This window comes from Mesoplodon densirostris, chromosome 16, assembly GCF_025265405.1.
Source record: "Mesoplodon densirostris isolate mMesDen1 chromosome 16, mMesDen1 primary haplotype, whole genome shotgun sequence".
Taxonomy (NCBI): domain Eukaryota; kingdom Metazoa; phylum Chordata; class Mammalia; order Artiodactyla; family Ziphiidae; genus Mesoplodon; species Mesoplodon densirostris.
In genome coordinates this window covers 57,462,371-57,482,762 of record NC_082676.1, presented here as the reverse complement: position 1 = coordinate 57,482,762, position 20,392 = coordinate 57,462,371, and the positions used below count along the sequence as shown (strand labels likewise).

General features: G+C 40.1%; 1 protein-coding gene across 3 annotated transcripts in view; it reads right to left on the bottom strand.

Annotated features, from left to right (window-relative positions):
- Nucleotides 1-20,392, bottom strand: part of TXNDC11 (thioredoxin domain containing 11) — a 73,238-nt gene that overhangs the window by 43,169 nt on the left and 9,677 nt on the right. For 2 of the 3 annotated variants that reach the window (XM_060078018.1, XM_060078016.1), the window contains 2 exons: nucleotides 18,285-18,382; nucleotides 14,688-14,817 (listed from right to left, as the gene is read on the bottom strand). In XM_060078018.1, coding sequence (XP_059934001.1) covers nucleotides 14,688-14,817; nucleotides 18,285-18,382 — 228 coding nt within the window. The remainder of the gene's footprint in view (nucleotides 1-14,687; nucleotides 14,818-18,284; nucleotides 18,383-20,392) is intronic. The other variant, XM_060078017.1, reaches the window with a different exon arrangement.

Here is a 20,392-nt window from a genome sequence, read left to right as displayed (position 1 = left end):
TTGGCCCCCCTGCCTCTTACTTCTGAGGTTCTCTTTCAGATGAGCGGGCCAAGCACGTGAGCCAGCCTGACCCTGGGCTGAGGTTGGAGTGGAAGCCTGCTGGCACGCAGGCTATCCCTCCTCACTCTGATGCTCACCAACATGTAAAGATGGTCCAACCTCAGGTTCCAGCTGCAGTGTTTCCATCAGTCCCTCCCAAATGCCTGGACGGCTGCCAGGTGAATAGAACAGCCACAGGAACCTAACTGCCAGCATTCCTCTTTCCTTCATTTGCCCAATTAATCAAAGGTGTAATCAGGACACACCACAGTCAGTCACAAGACACCTCTGTGCCCTCATCTCCTACCACTCGCCTCTCTGCTCTGGCCCCCCCATCCTGTTCCTCCCTCAGGACCTTTGCACTTACTGCTCCTGCTTCCTGGAGCACTTTCCCCAAATTTCCTCAGGGATGGATTATAGCACACAGGCTTCACTCTAAGTATCTGTTCAAATTGCCTCAGAGAGGTCTTCTCTGTCTTCTAAAATAGTTATGCCCACCCTCCCTGCCCTCATATCTATCTTATCACCTGTCTTTATTTCTCTTTGTAGCACTTATTACCTAATATTACCTTGTATGTTGTTTCCTAGGGCTGCCATAACAAATTATCACAAACTTGGTGGCTTAAAACAACAGAAATTTATTCTCACAGTTCTGGAGGCTAGCAGCCCCAAATCAAGTTGGCAGCAGGACTGTGCTCTCTCTGGAGGCTCTAGGGAAGAATCCTTCCTTGCCTCTTTCCTAGCTTTTGGTGGCTCCAGGCATTCCTTGGCTTAAGGCTGCATCGCTCTGGTCCCTGCCTTCATGTTCACAGGGCCTTCTTCCCTGTGGATTTAGGACCCATTCTAAATCCAGGATAATTTCATCTTGAGATCCTTAACTAATGACATCTGTACAGACCCTATTGCCAAAAAAGGCCACATTCTGAGCTTCTGGGTGGACACAAATTTTGGGGGGATACTACTCATCCCCCTACATCTTGTTTATTTATTTTCCTGTTTGTTGTCTATCTCCACATTTTTTTTTTTTTTTTTGGCGCACTGCGCAGCACGTGGGATCTTAGTTCCCCGACCGGGATCAAGCCTGTGCCCCCTGCATTGGAAGTGCGGAGTCTTAACCGCTGGACTGCCAGGAAAGTCCCCTATCTCCATATTTTAACTCCATGAAACACAAGCTCTCACTTGTTCATCACTACATTTGCAGCTCAGACAGTGCCTGGCACAAAGCAGGCACAAAATAAACATTTGTTAAAGACTGAATGGGGATAAAAAGATAAATAAGACTAAGCTCCTCCTCACCGAGTTTACAATTTAGTGAAGAACAAAACATGAGTACTAGATTATAACTTGACCCAGTTTGTGTGTTTCAACTCCATTTAATGATGTACAGTATATTCAGTACCTCCTATAATGAGGAGGCTGGAAATAGGCTATTTATAGGAGGCCAGCACATCCTCATCGGCATAAAATATTTATTTTCCTAAGTGAGCACCATTTGCGGTATGGCATAAATTTCAAAAGACGGTGTACATGCCCTCTAGTGGCCAAGAGAATAGTTACCTCGGTGTGTTTTTTTCCTCAATGGCAATTGAAATATTTCTGCATTAACGTTAACTCACACTTAGAAAATTTAAAGCTACTTAATTCACAGTCGTATAGAACTATGAGTTAACAGAAACAGTATCAAGTTATGTGTGCAACATTCAGGGTACAAACACTTTTACTAACAAACACCAGGATAACAGCAGGTACCAGGCAGTCTACTAGGTTTTTCTCCAAAGTGCTCAGGTTTCTGTCACCTGGCAATTTACCCAATGCCCTGCTTCTCCCTCCAAACAATTCCCAAGTCTTCTCCTACCTCACTTAAAACAACTTGGTTTACCAAAGCTGCTAAGAACAGATGAATGGATGTGTGCTAAATCACTGCTCTTAAATAGATAAATCATAGAAATTCATGAAAAGATTTCAAAAATATTTTGGCTACAGATATATGAGTTCTAAATAATACTGTTGGCATTTGGTGGGTAGATTATAAGGTACAAATCAGATAATTCTGTCACATTCTTTAAAATATAAAAAAGAAAGTATTATTGATGTAGAAGCTACTGATACTTAAGAAAAATGTGTCTAAAAAATACCAACAAATGAGCCCTAAAACTGTGACTGTGAAAGTGACATTACCATATTTGGTCCTATTCCCTTTCCAATCAACTTAATGTCTATCCAAAATAAAAATGACACTGGGGGGACTTCCGGGTAAGATGGCGGAAGAGTAAGACGCGGAGATCACCTTCCTCCCCACAGATACACCAGAAATACAGCTACACATGCAACAACTCCTACAGAACAACTACTGAACGCTGGCAGAAGACCCCAGACCTCCCAAAAGGCAAGAAACTCCCCACATACCTGGGTAGGGCAAAGCAGAGAGATTCCCGCACAGAGGAGCGGTGCCGAGCGGCACTCACCAGCCCGAGAGGCTTGTCTGCTCCCCCGCCAGGGCGGGCGGCGCTGGAGCTGAGGCTCGGGCTTCGGTCAGAGCGCAGGGAGAGGACTGGGACTGGCGGCGAGAACTCAGCCTGAAGGGGGCTAATGTGCCACAGCTAGCCGGGAGGGAGTCCGGGAAAACTCTGGAGCTGCCGAAGAGGCAGGAGACTTTTTCTTCCCTCTTGGTTTCCTGGTGCGCGAGGAGAGGGGATTAAGAGCGCCGCGTAAAGGAGCTCCAGAGACGGGCGCGAGTCGCGGCTGAAAGCGCGGAGCCCAGAGACGGGAGTGGGACGCTGGGGCTGCTGCTGCCGCCGCCAAGAAGCCTGTGTGCGAGCGCAGGTCACTGTCCACACCGCCCTTCCGGGAGACTGTGCAGCCTGCCACTGCCGGGGTCCCGGGATCCAGGGGCGGCTTCCCTGGGAGAACGCACGGCGCGCCTCGGGCTGGTGCAACGTCACGCCGACCTCTGCCGCTGCAGGCTCGCCCCGCACTCCGTGCCCCTCCCTCCCGCCCGGCCTGAGTGAGCCAGAGTCCCCGAAGAGGCTGCTCCTTTAACCCTGTCCTGTCTGAGCGAAGAACAGACGCCCTCCGGCGACCTACACGCAGAGGCGGGGCCAAATCCAAAGCTGAGACCCAGGAGCTGTGAGAACAAAGAAGAGAAAGGGAAACCTCTCCCAGCAGCCTCAGAAGCAGCGGATTAAAGCTCCACAATCAACTTCATGTACCCTGCATCTGTGGAATACATGAATAGACAACAAATCATCCCAAATTGAGGAGCCAGGAGTCAGTGCTGTGCCTCTGAGGTGGGAGAGCCAACTTCAGGACACTGGTCCACAAGAGACCTCCCAGCTCCACATAATATCAAACGGCGAAAATCTTCCAGAGATCTCCATCTCAACACCAGCACCCAGCTTCACTCAACGACCAGCAAGCTACAGTGCTGGACACCCTATGCCAAACAACTAGCAAGACAGGAACACAACACCACCCATTAGCAGAGAGGCTGCCTCAAATCATAAAAAGTCCGCAAACACCCCAAAACACACCACCAGACGTGGACCTGCCCACCAGAAAGACAAGATCCAGCCTCATCCACCAGAACACAGGCAGTAGTCCCCTCCACCAAGAAGCCTACACAACCCACTAAACCAACCTTAGCCACTGGGGACAGACACCAAAAACAACGGGAACTACGAACCTGCAGCCTGCAAAGAGGAGACCCCAAACACAGTAACATAAGCAAAATGAGAAGACAGAAAAACACACAGCAGGAGAAGGAGCAAGATAAAAACCCACCAGACCTAACAAATGAAGAGGTAATAGGCAGTCTATCTGAAAAAGAATTCAGAATAATGATGGTAAAGATGATCCAAAATCTTGGAAATAGAATAGACAAAATGCAAGAAACAGTTAACAAGGACCTAGAAGAACTAAAGACGAATCAAGCATCGATTAAAAACACAATAAATGAAATAAAAAATACTCTAGATGGGATCAATAGCAGAATAACTGAGGCAGAAGAACGGATAAGTGAGGTGGAAGATAAAATAGTGGAAATAACTGCTGCACAGCAAAATAAAGAAAAAAGAATGAAAAGAACAGAGGACAGTCTCAGAGACCTCTGGGACAACATTAAACGCACCAACATTCGAATTATAGGGGTTCCAGAAGAAGAAGAGAAAAAGAAAGGGACTGAGAAAATATTTGAAGAGATTATAGTTGAAAACTTCCCTAATATGGGAAAGGAAATAGTTAATCAAGTCCAGGAGGCACAGAGAGTCCCATACAGAATAAATCCAAGGAGAAATACACCAAGACACATATTAATCAAACTGTCAAAAATTAAACACAAAGAAATCATATTAAAAGCAGCAAGGCAAAAACAACAAATAACACACAAGGGAATCCCCATCAGGATAACAGCTGATCTCTCAGCAGAAACTCTACAAGCCAGAAGGGAGTGGCAGGACATAATTAAAGTGATGAAGGAGAAAAACCTGCAACCAAGATTACTCTACCCAGCAAGGATCTCATTCAGATTTGATGGAGAAATTAAAACCTTTACAGACAAGCAAAAGCTGAGAGAGTTCAGCACCACCAAACCAGCTTTACAACAAATGCTAAAGGAACTTCTCTAGGCAAGAAACATAACAGAAGGAAAAGAACTACAATAACGAACCCAAAACAATTAAGAAAATGGGAATAGGAACATACATATCAATAATTACCTTAAATGTAAATGGACTAAATGCTCCCACCAAAAGACACAGACTGGCTGAATGGATACAAAAACAAGACCCATATATATGCTGTCTACAAGAGACCCACTTCAGACCTAGAGATACATACAGACTGAAAGTAAGGGGATGGAAAAAGATATTCCATGCAAATGGAAACCAAAAGAAAGCTGGAGTAGCAATTCTCATATCAGACAAAATAGACTTTAAAATAAAGACTACTAGAAGAGACAAAGAAGGACACTACATAATGATCAAGGGATCAATCCAAGAAGAAGATATAACAATTGTAAATATTTATGCACCAAACATAGGAGCACCTCAATACATAAGGGAAATATTAACAGCCATAAAAGGAGAAATCGACAGTAACACAATCATAGTAGGGGACTTTAACACCCCACTTTCACCAATGGACAGGTCATCCAAAATGAAAATAAATAAGGAAACACAAGCTTTAAATGATACATTAAACAAGATGGACTTAATTGATATTTATAGGACATTCCATCCAAAAAAAACAGAATACACATTTTTCTCAAGTGCTCATGGAACATTCTCCAGGATAGATCATATCTTGGGTCACAAATCAAGCCTTGGTAAATTTAAGAAAATTGAAATTGTATCAAGTATCTTTTCCGACCACAATGCTATGAGACTAGATATCAATTACAGGAAAAGAGCTGTAAAACATACAAACACATGGAGGCTAAACAATACACTACTTAATAACGAAGTGATCACTGAAGAAATCAAAGAGGAAATTAAAAAATACCTAGAAACAAATGACAATGGAGACACGACGACCCAAAACCTATGGGATGCAGCAAAAGCAGTTCTAAGAGGGAAGTTTATGGCAATACAATCCCACCTTAAGAAACAGGAAATATCTCGAATAAACAACCTAACCTTGCACCTAAAGCAATTAGAGAAAGAAGAACAAAAACATCCCAAAGTTAGCAGAAGGAAAGAAATCATAAAAATCAGATCAGAAATAAATGAAAAAGAAATGAAGGAAACGATAGCAAAGATCAATAAAACTAAAAGCTGGTTCTTTGAGAAGATAAACAAAATTGATAAACCATTAGCCAGACTCATCAAGAAAAAAAGGGAGAAGACTCAAATCAATAGAATTAGAAATGAAAAAGGAGAAGTAACAACTGACACTGCAGAAATACAAAAGATCATGAGAGATTACTATAAGCAACTCTATGCCAATAAAATGGACAACCTGGAAGAAATGGACAAATTCTTAGAAATGCACAACCTGCCAAGACTGAATCAGGAAGAAATAGAAAATATGAACAGACCAATCACAAGCACTGAAATTGAAACTGTGATTAAAAATCTTCCAACAAACAAAAGCCCAGGACCAGATGGCTTCACAGGGGAATTCTATCAAGCATTTAGAGAAGAGCTAACACCTATCCTTCTCAAACTCTTCCAAAATATAGCAGAGGGAGGAACACTCCCAAACTCATTCTACGAGGCCACCATCACCTTGATACCAAAACCAGACAAGGATGTCACAAAGAAAGAAAACTACAGGCCAATATCACTGATGAACATAGATGCAAAAATCCTCAACAAAATACTAGCAAACAGAATCCAACAGCACATTAAAAGGATCATACACCATGATCAAGTGGGGTTTATTCCAGGAATGCAAGGATTCTTCAATATACGCAAATCAATCAATGTGATACACCATATTAACAAGTTGAAGGAGAAAAACCATATGATCATCTCAATAGATGCAGAGAAAGCTTTTGACAAAATTCAACACCCATTTATGATAAAAACCCTGCAGAAAGTAGGCATAGAGGGAACTTTCCTCAACATAATAAAGGCCATATATGACAAACCCACAGCCAGCATCGTCCTCAATGGTGAAAAACTGAAACCATTTCCACTAAGATCAGGAACAAGACAAGGTTGCCCACTCTCACCACTCTTATTCAACATAGTTTTGGAAGTTTTAGCCACAGCAATCAGAGAAGAAAAGGAAATAAAAGGAATCCAAATGGGAAAAGAAGAAGTAAAGCTGTCACTGTTTGCAGATGACATGATACTATACATAGAGAATCCTAAAGATGCTACCAGAAAACTACTAGAGCTAATCAATGAATTTGGTAAAGTTGCAGGATACAAAATTAATGCACAGAAATCTCTGGCATTCCTATATACTAATGATGAAAAATCTGAAAGTGAAATCAAGGAAACACTCCCATTTACCATTGCAACAAAAAGAATAAAATATCTAGGAATAAACCTACCTAAGGAGACAAAAGACCTGTATGCAGAAAATTATAAGACACTGATGAAAGAAATTAAAGATGATACAAATAGATGGAGAGATGTACCATGTTCTTGGATTGGAAGAATCAACATTGTGAAAATGACTCTACTACCCAAAGCAATCTACAGATTCAATGCAATACCTATCAAACTACCAATGGCATTTTTCACAGAACTAGAACAAAAAATTTCACAATTTGTATGGAAACACAAAAGACCCCGAATAGCCAAAGCAATCTTGAGAATGAAAAACGGAGCTGGAGGAATCAGGCTCCCTGACTTCAGACTATACTACAAAGCTACAGTAATCAAGACAGTATGGTACTGGCACAAAAACAGAAAGATAGATCAATGGAACAGGATAGAAAGCCCAGAGATAAACCCACGGACATATGGTCACCTTATCTTTGATAAAGGAGGCAGGAATGTACAGTGGAGAAAGGACAGTCTCTTCAATAAGTGGTGCTGGGAAAACTGGACAGGGACATGTAAAAGTATGAGATTAGATCACTCTCTAACACCATACACAAAAATTAGCTCAAAATGGATTAAAGACCTAAATGTAAGGCCAGACACTATCAAACTCCTAGAGGAAAACATAGGCAGAACACTCTATGACATAAATCACAGCAAGATCCTTTTTGACCCACCTCCTAGAGAAATGGAAATAAAGACAAAAATAAACACATGGGACCTAATGAAACTTCAAAGCTTTTGCACAGCAAAGGAAACCATAAACAAGACCAAAAGACAACCTTCAGAATGGGAGAAAACATTTGCAAATGAAGCAACTGACAAAGGATTAATCTCCAAAATTTATAAGCAGCTCATGCAGCTCAATAGCAAAAAAACAAACAACCCAATCCAAAAATGGGCAGAAGACCTAAATAGACATTTCTCCACAGAAGATATACAGACAGCCAACAAACACATGAAAGGATGCTCAACATCTTTACTCATTAGAGAAATGCAAATCAAAACTACAATGAGATATCATCTCACACCAGTCAGAATGGCCATCATCAAAAAATCTAGAAACAATAAATGCTGGAGAGGGTGTGGAAAAAAGGGAACACTCTTGCACTGCTGGTGGGAATGTGAATTGGTACAGCCACTATGGAGAACAGTATGGAGGTTCCTTAAAAAACTACAAATAGAACTACCATATGACCCAGCAATCCCACTACTGGGCATATATCCTGAGAAAACCATAATTCAAAAAGAGACATGTACCAAAATGTTCATAGCAGCCCTATTTACAATAGCCCGGAGATGGAAACAACCTAAGTGTCCATCATCGGATGAATGGATAAAGAAGATGTGGCACATATATACAATGGAATATTACTCAGCCATAAAAAGAAATGAAATTGAGCTATTTGTAATGAGGTGGATGGACCTAGAGTCTGTCATACAGAGTGAAGTAAGTCAGAAAGAGAAAGACAAATACTGTATGCTGACACATATATATGGAATTTAAGAAAAAAATGTCATCAAGAACATAGGGGTAAGACAGGAATAAAGACACAGACCTACTAGAGCATGGACTTGAGGATATGGGGAGGGGGAAGGGTAAGCTGTGACAAAGTGAAAGAGCGGCATGGACATATATACACTACCAAATGTAAGGTAGATAGCTAGTGGGAAGCAGCCGCATAGCACAGGGAGATCAGCTCGGTTCTTTGTGACCGCCTGGAGGGGTGGGATAGGGAGGGTGGGAGGGAGACGCAAAAGGGAGGGGATATGGGAACATATGTATATGTATAACTGATTAAATTTGTAAAATAAAAAAAAAATTAAAAAAAAAAAAATAAAATAAAATAAAATAAAATAAAATGATGAAATTTTCTACTCAGAAAAAAAAAAAAAAAAAAAAAAAAAAAAAAAAAAAAAAATGACACTGGGTTATGTCTGCCTATGTTGTCCACAAGTAATAAATTAAATTGTCCTGTCTGTATCTTAAATATGCATGAAGAACTTTCAAGGAAGAGGAATTCTACAACTGGAGTAAATGAAGAAAGCAGAATTTCTTAACATGGTTTGCAACAGGATGATTTAAAGTTCCTGATCTCCCTCTGTGGTGTCCACCAGAAAGTCCACTTAGTTTTAGCTACATTCATTATTTATAAGGCAGGTATGATTTTAGTGCATATCTGGGAAGAAAATTCTGGACTTTACCCAGCCTCAATACTGTGATTATCATACATAGAACACTCCCAGTTCTGCAGAATAAATGCTAATGACCCAATTAATAACAGGGAATTGTAAAACTCTACTGCTTTAACAGTAAGTCAATAGCCATGGCCCATCCTTTATCGCTAATTATTCTTAGAACCATTCCTAAAGATGAAGGAAAAAAGTTACAATCAAGAGCTTCCCTGGTGGCGCAGTGGCTGAGAGTCCGCCTGCCGATGCAGGGGACACGGGTTCATGCCCCGGTCTGGGAAGATCCCACATGCCGCGGAGCGGCTGGGCCCATGAGCCATGGCCGCTGAGCCTGTGCGTCCGAAGCCTGTGCTCCGCAACGGGAGAGGCCACAACAGTGAGAGGCCCACGTACCGAAAAAAAAAAAAAGTTACAGTCAAATTAAGAAGCTGACTTTCAAAATTTTTCTTTCATGAAAAAGGAAGATTCAAAAATGACATTAAATAATTAAATATTCAAAGTTTTAACCTCTAGATACATAGTGAAGTTTCAAGTCAGAGACCTTAAGCATTCCTTTGTATACAAGGAAGAATTCTGGGAGCCAGAAGACCTAGGTAGGCTACAGTCCAGTCTCCACTTAGGGTACATCACACCCAGTCTGTACCTTATCTTCTTAATCTGTTGAAAGGATCTACAATTTCCATCTATCTCACATGGCTGTTGGGAAGATTAGAAGTAAAGGCACTTGAAAACTGAAGGGCACTTACCAATGCATAGTCTACTCATTTTTTGTTTGCTAATAATGTCTAAAGTATTTTGGAATCTACAGAATCAAGTATTTGTAACAGTCACTCTTTTAATGTCTTTCTACAATGTTCAATAAATTAAAGGCAAAATTGTTTTCCTAAAAATTACATCTGGGGGAACTAAGATCCCACCTGCTGAGGGGCAACTAAGTCTGTGTGCCACAACTAGAGAGCCTGTGCACCAGAACTACTGAGCCCGCTCACTCTAGAGCCCCCGCGCCACAACTAGAGAGAAACCTGTGCACCACAACAAAGAGCCCGTGCGCCGCAATGAAAGATCCCGCATGCTGCAAGGAAGATCCCACGTGCCGCAACTAAGACCCGATGCAGCCAAATAAATTTAAAAAAAAAAATTGCATCTGGTTTCAGTGTCATATTTTATTTTATTTTATTTTATTTTATTTATTTATTTATTTTTGTGGTACGCGGGCCTCTCACTGTTGTGGCCTCTCCCGTTGCGGAGCACAGGGTCCGGACGTGCAGGCTCAGCGGCCATGGCTCACAGGCCCAGCCGCTCCGCGGCATGTGGGATCCTCCCGGACCAGGGCACGAACCCATGTCCCCTGCATCGGCAGGCGGACTCTCAACCACTGCGCCACCAGGGAAGCCCCTCAGTGTCATATTTTATAAACATAAAAATATGGAGAATGATGCGCAATCTGATTTGGGTAAGTTTGAGATATCTAAGTCAAATAAAATATTTTCCATTGGTTAAAAACTTCTACTCTTCTAGGTAATTCATTATTAAATCATCTGAAACAGGCTTTTAAAAGGATTCATCTGTAGGACTTATAAAAATTTAAACCAAGCTAGAATTAGAGCATTCCTCTTTATAATAGCAATAGAAGCATATGTGAATAGAGTTCAGTATACGTATAATAAAAGTTTATGTCAATATAGGAAGTTGTTAATTTCAGGGTATCATCACTTCCCAAGTAATAATCCCTAACTACACAATCTTATGATGATCCAAACTGTTCACAAATATCTGGATTAGAGACAAACTTATGAATAATCAATGTGTTTTTTTAAAATGAGGGGGAAATTATCAAATGCACTCCTATAAGACGTCACAAACACATCTAGAGATAGAAGCAAAAAACAAAGCCATCCTAACAAACCTTAGAAGTGCCACAGAAACATTAAATAATTATTTCAGCCCAATTTTGGTATACCTAAATTTAACACATTTGATATTGAACTCTATATAAAAAATATAAATTAGGAGACAAGGCTCTTGATCAAAACAAGTATCTTTCATAGTAAGACTTCTTTAAATCATCAATACCCTTAACACGTTTAGGATGCATACTTTTTAGGGGGGCGGATTATGGTACAGACAAACAATTTGAGTAGAAAGTTGAGTATCAGGGACATCTATTGATGACAACATAACTCACTCCTGGCTCTAGCTCCCCACAGGTAACACTCCAGAATTTTCTAGTTAAGGCACTGCTTAATTTTCATCTTCTTTCTACTGATAACTGTTATAGGCAGATAAACTTGCAACAATTAGATTGTGGCATTCTGTGTGCTACATGAAAAAACGTGTTTATGCTAGGACCTGTAGGGCATCCTTAAGGCCTTATTTGGGGAAACAATAATTGAGAGCAGTGGCTCTCAACTGAGGTGATTTTGCCCCCCTAAGGGACATCTGACAACGCCTGGATATTTTTGGTTGTCACAAGTAAGAGTGGGGTGCTACTGGTAACTAGTAGGTGGAGGCCAAGGATGCTGCTAAACATCCTGCAAAGCACAGGACAGCCCCCGACAACACAGAATTATCTGATTCCAAATGTCAATAATGCTGAGGCTGAGAAACCTTAACTTAGAGGAATGTCTAGAAGTATATTATGCTCCAGAGTGGGGCCTCCCAAAATTCCTTTACCTTTCCTATTTATTCAACTATCAAAAACCATGACAGTAGTTTCATTTCTGGATCTTGAATTTTGTCTTTATGTTATCTTACAGAGAGTAAATGAAATTGACATCACTTCTTCCTAGGCAGTATTTGGTATGTTTCACAAGATAAATGGCTTCACATTTGAAACCATGCTGGGCTTGACTCCCGAGTTCTTTCACAATTAATCAAATACTGCCTCTTGTCAACCCAACTATTTCATCTCCGTGAAAAGAAGCCCAGCAAAGATGATTCTAACACGATAAAAGCCATCTACAGCTTTCGGGAGGCACTTGAAAGGCTGACAGAAGCTATACAGCGTCCCAGCTTGGCAGCACTCTCTTGGGTCTCATCTTAAAGGCAGTCTCATCATTGCTGTACATCTTCTAATTAAGTGGGCTGCCAAAAAACAACCTTGAGTAATGTCGTGTGGACTCAATGTCAGACTTGGAGCATAATCTCTGAAAGTGCTGCTGGAAAGCAGGTGCAAAGAATGCAGAGGCTCAAGGTCAGGAATCATCCTGGCTGCTCAGTCATAACCATGCACTTGTCTCCCCTGCAGATCCAACTACAAAGGCACTACAAACATCTTAGAGGCAATAAATAAAAAAGGAGTAGAAAGATCTCTGACACAGATGCTCAAAGGCATTGTGTCAAAAATACTTTCCCAACCACAAATGATGAACCTTCTTCTGTCTGCCTCTTTCCAGCCTCTAAACTTCACCAAAGCCAGCAGTCAGGAGGGATTATCTGAGCCAACTCCCTTATTTCAGAGATGAGAAATCTGCATAAAATGCAGAAATCACAGATTTCTGTCAGGGCTAAAACCCAAGCGTCCAGAGTGCTAGCTGAGTCCGTCTTATCACATGACCTCTGCTAAGAACTGGCTCAGAACTCTCTGGATACAAATCTCTGATAGAGCTGGATATAATAATAAAGCCACCTCTCTGTGCTCTTTTAAGGCTAAACAATCTCAATTTTTTCCACACTCTTTTGGTGTAGGGTAAGTACATGCTGTATGCTATTTGATGTTCCACAGCTCTTCTCCCATTTCTTTATTTTTTAGGAGACACTGACTGAAAATTTAAAGAAGAAAACAGAGGGTACCAATCTGGGCATGGTGTTCTATAAAAGTCCCAACAGAAGCTAAGCTGAAGGAAGAACTCTTGGCCCTTAAAGGTCATTTTTTATCATCTAATTACAAAACAAACAAAAGGTGTTTATATCAATGTAAGCTGGGAATTCCGGCAGGTGTTGTGCACATTTTGAGCTCTCTCGGTAGTGCTAAATATCCAGGATTTTTCCACAATGTCATTTTCACTGATAAATTTTCATTTATTAGGACTACATTCTAGCAGGCATTTCCTTCTTTTTTAAAATCTCATCCCTGTTTTACAGATGAGGAAATGTAGGCATAAGAGGTTAAGTATAATACTAGCCGGAGGCCACACAGCTAATAAGGTGGAGATGAGTTTGGATTCAAGTCTGTCCAAGTCCTGATTCTTCACCATTTTGCTGGACCACCTCCAGTGACTGCTTGTCATCTGGTGCAAATCTATGTGAAAACCCACATCACGCAATCATTGCACCTAAAAGTTAAAAGGAATCTCAAGAAAACCCTGTTCCCAGGCCCTGACGCCTGACAGATGAGTGACCTGCCCCAAGTCACAGACCCAGTTAGTGCTGCCAAAGGGACTAGGCCCAGGCGCCCTGCCTCCTACTATAGCTCCTGCCCAAGAGCCTCCCAGGCAAAACGGGAGCAAGCCCATGAGGGGCACGGAAACCCACCCTTTATCCACATAAGAGTCAGGAAGCATTCACCCTAATGCACATCTGAGAACTACAAGCAGAATAACTAGATAGTAACACTGCTGCTTAGAGAATCTGCTAATAGTTAACACAAAGTGTTCCTAACATAACTGAAAAAAGCTGTAAATGATGTTCTAGGGAAAGAAATTCACATCCTACCTACATAAAATATACATAGTGCAAAAGGTAAACTTCAACCGAGTGACAATTCCTAAATTCTGAATTACTGAGGTGTGGATTCATATGGTTTTTATCTCTGTCAGGTACTTATGGTCTTGACTTTGTTGTAGCTAAGTATCATTTTTACTTGTGCCCCAGTATGATTTTACACTTGATCCAATGAATTATTTTGTGGAACTATTTTTATAATTTACTGAGATTGTTTTAAGCTTTATACTGGCCTCTCAATAAGCTGTCCTGAACATGCACTGAGGATCCTACCAAAATAATCCATCAGGGGTTGACTGGCAATGGGAAAGCAGTAGAGAAGCCATGTTAGGAAACTTTCTGTTAATGAACCTTGAAATTGTTATGCACTTAATAAAACAGAAAGGAACATATTCCTAGTTTTGTTTTGTTTTAAAGCTAAACTACAACTGACAAGAAAAACCAGAGATCTGAGTAAAATGCTGTAAGCAACAGATAAAATTTTTAGAAATCTGTAGCTGCATATAAATTATAAGTTAATTTTTACATACTCTAACTTAATTGTGAGACAAACTGAAAGTTTGTTAAAAATTCCTGAATAAAAAATGGACAAGGTTTTGCAAGTATTTTACTCTCTAAAAACTCACTTGGCCAAACTATCCCTATAATCAAGTATCTCAAAAAGCATTTAATTGGGGCTTATCTCTAATGTGATCTTTTAATTGCTACAAATCAGGAGGTATAAAGACTCTTCTAATATAAACAATCCAATGCAACTCAGTGAAGCCTGGGGGAATGGGAGAAGATAGGAAAGATAGGTACCTCATAGTTTGAGAGAAAATCTAGTAATTCTGATTGAGATGGGATGTAGAGAAGTGGTTTCATCACACGGCGGACAAACTTCTCAATGTAAACAGCACTCATGGGGCCTTTGTATTCGATTGGTCCAAAACTAGTGCCAAAAAAATAAAAATTAAAAATAATACACCATGCATTAAACCTGTAATATATACCTGAAATCATCAACATCACAAAATGAAAAAGTCTTGCTTTAGGATCCCAACTGTTTCATATGTAAGTAGCCTCCCTTGTTTCAGGAGGTAACTGGAGGGCCAATTAAGAACAAGCATTTTATGTAAGGGGGGGTACAAGTGGCCGTTACTTTTTTATATGAGCGTAATTCTGCAAACTGAATTTCAGAGCAAAGAACATTCATTCTAGTCTCTGAAAAAAATTAATTCTCACAATATTTCTTTAAAAAACAAAACAAAACAGACAGGCGACCCTGGAAACTGACCAAATGCCAAAGGATTCCAGGATCTTAACTACACAATTCAATTGGGGGTGGGGGGGACGTAGGGGCAGACTTTCCAAGTCACTCCAAAATAAGGAACAAGTTGAGCAGTTGGTCCTTGGCCTACTAAAAAGTAGTTATTAAATATTCTTAGATGCACTTACACAAAGGATCACTAAATGAAACTTAAACCTATTTAAAGCTTTATTACAACAACAAAAAATTATATGAAGGTATGAAATCAGGGACTTATACAAACGATCTTCCTTATTCTCCCCTCCAGTTGTGCTTGGGAATGCACAGGAATTTGATTTAGTATTGCTAAGCAATGCTTCCAACATTCATTATCCTAAGCTAATCCAAATCCTCACATGGCTTTCTTCAATCTTGCACAAAAGAGACATTGCTCAAATATAATTGGATGGTATGTGGTGGGGGTGAGGGAGTATGGTGAAATTCACCAATTCCATAACCATTCTTCTCTCTAAATAGAAACTGACATTAAGCTTACCATTAATAGCAACAATAGAGCACAGTAAAGAAATGTATAAATGGTGATCACATAACTATAATATATGGTTACAGAAATTAACACACATATAATGTGATGAGATAAACACAATTCTTCAGTGTGCACTGCAGAATATGATACCAGACAGAGGAATATTAGCATGAAAAAAGTAAAAATAGCATTTTACATGCACAGCTGAGAGACTGGGTGAACAATTCTGTCAATTCAAGACTTACTACAACTCATTTGTTAACTAATTCAAGTTTTAAAATTACTACCACCACCAACCCCATCAACCACCACCAATTTTTAATTTAAAGAAAGAAATCAAAAAAATTATCTGATAACTCGTTTTGTTGAGCAAAAAGGAGGCAAGTGATCTGGAAACCTCGTTACTCAAGCAAACAGACTCTGCTGAGGTTCCCCGGTACCGTATTACAAGGGTCCCAGTGACTCATAATGAGACGATCCCAGGATGCAGGATGTAGGACACGTTTTGCCAACACACTATAGCCATTGCCTTAGGACAAGCTGACCTAGGGCAGCTGAACTTTGCACAGAGTGTTTTGAGAAAACTACTCCCTGCTTCAGAGCCTTTTGTAAACTGCCTTTGTAACTGGCATCAATACAAGCCAAAAAATGGAATCTACTTTCACAAAACAGAAAAGCCTGTTAATTCTGTAAGCAGCTACTACTAGTTAAGCCATTACACAAACAGTAGCAGCAAGAACACACACAAACAGCAGTGGTCTGTCCAGTGATGAGACTCAAGGGCCATATTTGCAACCACCATTAGTTAAAAGAACCTCAAGACTACCAAATGCTCACAGGAGAGTTTAGTTGAAGGAACACATTCATTCATATGTGTATGTATAAAACAGAGGACTTGAAGATTCTTAAATAGACTATGAAAAGGCTACCTTTTGGGTATCTCTGTGCCTTAGCACTTTCTTCTATTTTTGGAACATCGGGAATGGTAGATGTTGAAACGGGTATTAATGGGTCTGAACTGACTTAAACAAGTAAAAGTTTAACGGGCAAAGATGAGGGGCAAGCACTTCAAGGCAAGTACCAGCCTCAAATTCCTCATGTGTAAAATGAGACGGTTGGACTAAGTATTTCTAAAGTTCCTTTCATGTCCTTCCAATCTTTCTATAAAACTAAGAAAACAAATAGTATAAGACAATGTTACACACCCACGTATCCCAAAATGACATTTGTACTCAATTCAAGGGAACTCTTTGTTATTTTAATGTCACATCAAGTTAACTCTACCTCTGGGCAGCTGGCCTGGTTACATACAGTTGCACGACCTACACTCCCTGCTAGCCATCTGTGCCCTATTTCCTATTTCGAAAAAAAGAAATGCAGGGATCTCTCCAGGGGAAGCTTATCGCCCATTACACAGCACTGACTTTGAGATCCTTCAAGTATTAACACCTTATACTTACCTTTAAGGAAAACAAAAAAAAGTAAACATCAGAAAGTCATTCTGAGAAACTGTTCTTATACCCAGAGGAAAATTTGAGGGTGGAGATAGGGTAGGAAAGCGTGTTTTTGCCCAAGTACTATTTAATAGCTCCTGAGAAACAACACTCTGTTCCAAACAAAGTTTATGTTAGAGACATGGGAGTGAGCTGAAAGATGACAGATAATCCACAAATGATGGTCTGTTGATGTCTGTAATAAATCCCAATTGATTAAGGCCCAGGAATTTTAGAGGGAGGAGATAAAGCCTAACAAAGTAAAGCTCTTACTGGTGAACTCTTCTTAAACCATTTTACAGTAACAAACTTCAAGCCAATTACAAGCAGTAACAAACTTCAAGCCAATTACAAGCAGTAACAAACTTCAAGCCAATTATACTACACAGAGTCCAGAATCCCATCTCCTGTCTCCAAAATCCTTCAAGTCAGATTTTAGACATAACACCCACAGCAAGGTCTGGGCAGTTCTCCAAAATGAAACACCAGTATTTTTGCAGCAAAATGAGTACAGTGGCACCTGATGTGGTATAAAGACTATAGGTGGCCTCTTGGTACTTCAGGCCAGATGAATGCATTCGGGGACAAAGTTCATGGAAGTCTTTCAGGTTTTAAAAGCTCTCTGGATTTCAGAATGATAGATTATAGGATTGCGGACTTGTAGTCTTTTTCTTCCCAATTTGAAAAGATGTTAGATACACTCTTAACTATGCTATGCTGCCAGGTAATGGGATAAGGACGTCTGTATATTTTTATACCATAAAATACTTTTCAAACATTTGAAATGTTCAGCCACACAATGGAGTAACTGGTATAATAAAAACAATGCTATCAAATATGTAATGACATGAAAAAGTGTTCACAAAATAAAGAAAAAGCAGTTGAAGAGATAATATTACTACATGATCCCATTTTTTAATTAAAAAAAGGGGGGGTGGATATGTATACTCACAGGAGGATATAAATCAAAACACACAGTGATTATGAATGGCTAATAAAATCACAGATACTTTTATTTACTTATTTTTGCTTATCTGTATTTTCTCAATTTTCTACAGTGAATATAACAAAATTCACTTTGAAACTGATAAACTTAATTGGAATTAGAAACTCTACTTGAAAGTTCTTACCTCCGATGATACAGATATATTACAGGAAAATAAAAGAAGTGTTTCTGTTTTCTGCATTTCCCCTGATTCCACCAACAGTTAACTGCGACAAACAACACCTGCAAGCCAAAGAAGGTTTCAAATAACTATAAACAGCAACTGAAAAATTGCCAAGATTTAAAAGATAAAATTATAGAAATGGAACAATTCCTCTCTGAAACAGAAAGTATTAAAAAAATTGTTTTGAGTGTTCAAAGAAGGTCATCATTTACCACGACAAGGGCAAAGAAAGACACCTGTCCACAGTGTCCAGCTAGGACTCTGAATATTTTGGAGTCTGGCCCAAGAGGAGAATGATTTGCTTCAAATTCTGAAGTGAATGACACCAACAAACTTTTTTTTTTTTTTTAATATATAATTTATTTATTTATTTTTGCTGTGTTGGGTCTTCGTTTCTGTACGAGGGCTTTCTCTAGTTGCAGCAAGTGGGGGCCACTCTTCATCGCGGTGCGCGGGCCTCTCACTATCGCGGCCTCTCTTCTTGCAGAGCACAGGCTCCAGACGCACAGGCTCAGTAGTTGTGGCTCACGGGCCTAGCTGCTCCGCGGCATGTGGGATCCTCCCAGACCAGAGCTCGAACCCATGTCCCCTGCATTAGCAGGCAGATTCTTAACCACTGCGCCACCAGGGAAGCCCCACCAACAAACTTTTTCTAAGCATGGTTACACTAAAACTCAGTAGTAGGATGTGTCTTTTGTTAGTCAAACTGAGCATCTGAGAAGGAAAAAAAATCTTACCTACAGATGAAATATCACAAATTTCAAAGGACCATTTTTAATAACTATATTAAAAATGAATAAAGATAATAGATGACTAGAGCTATGCCCTAAAATGTACCATTAGATAGCAAAATATGGATTAAGTATGTATTTATAGGTAAATGCTAAAGTATTTAAGGAGGAGTATCCCAATGTCCACAATTTACTTTGAAATGTACCCAAAATAAGATGGATTAACAGGTAGATTGTAGCAGAGTGTCTCACCTTTGCTACTACTGACATTTTGGGCTTGAATTGTTACAGGTTTTTTTGTTGATGTTATGTTTGTTTTTGTTGGGGGTGGGGTGAGGGGAGGCTCTTCCACACACTGGATGCAGCATGGTATAGGATCCCTGGCTTCTACCCATTAGATACCAGTAGCATCCCCCTCCAGTAGTGACAACCAAAGACCTCTCCACAGTCCCAAAGGTCCTCTGAGAGACAAAACTGCCTCTAGTTGAGAACCACTGATTAGAGGGATGGTAAGATAAATAAACACATGATAAAACAAGTGTAATAAAATGGTGATAGAATTTAAGTGGCAGGTATATGTCACCTTTGCTATATATTTAAAATTTTTTATAATAAAATATTGAAAACATATAAGACTACAAATGAAAAGTCACTTTCAGATGCCTTATATTTAGATAGCAACATTGCTCAAAACTTAGTGGAAACTCTCAAGAGCTCCTATTATAGTCTATCTATTAGAAAGAAGAGCAACAATATCTTTATTAAGGTTGACACCTCAAAAATAGGGCACAGTCTACCATGTATGCTAATTTTATTAAGAAATGTGGCGCAAAAAATTTTTGCCTGTTTCTAAAAATGAACCCAGTCCTTTTCCCTACTGAGAACATAGAACAATAAGCTCTCAATTTAGAAGAAGTTGAAGAAATTTTTTGGAAAAATGCAGAGCCCATCAGTTGTGGACAGCACTGTAACCTCTACCACTTGTCCCATGACCTTTAACAAACCACTCTGCCCTCTAAACCTGAGGTCCTGTTTCAGAGGAACCAGGCTACCAGCATCAGCTTGCAGGGCTGTCCTGAGGAACAGCATGGGCCTGCACACCAGCACACCATCCCTATAGTCACTCTGAAGGACATATTCCCTAGGCTGACAGTAAGATAACAAGTAATTGACACTTACCCTAAAATACAACAGATTCTCCCCTTTTCCCCAAGTTCTCTAAATTCAGAAAACTTGGGGAATGACTGACAAAGTGGTGATTTCCTTTAAGCTTGCCTCCCGGTGCTCCCTTAGAGTCCTTTCCTCCCTGCAAGTGCTGGCTTGGTTACTATCAGCCAT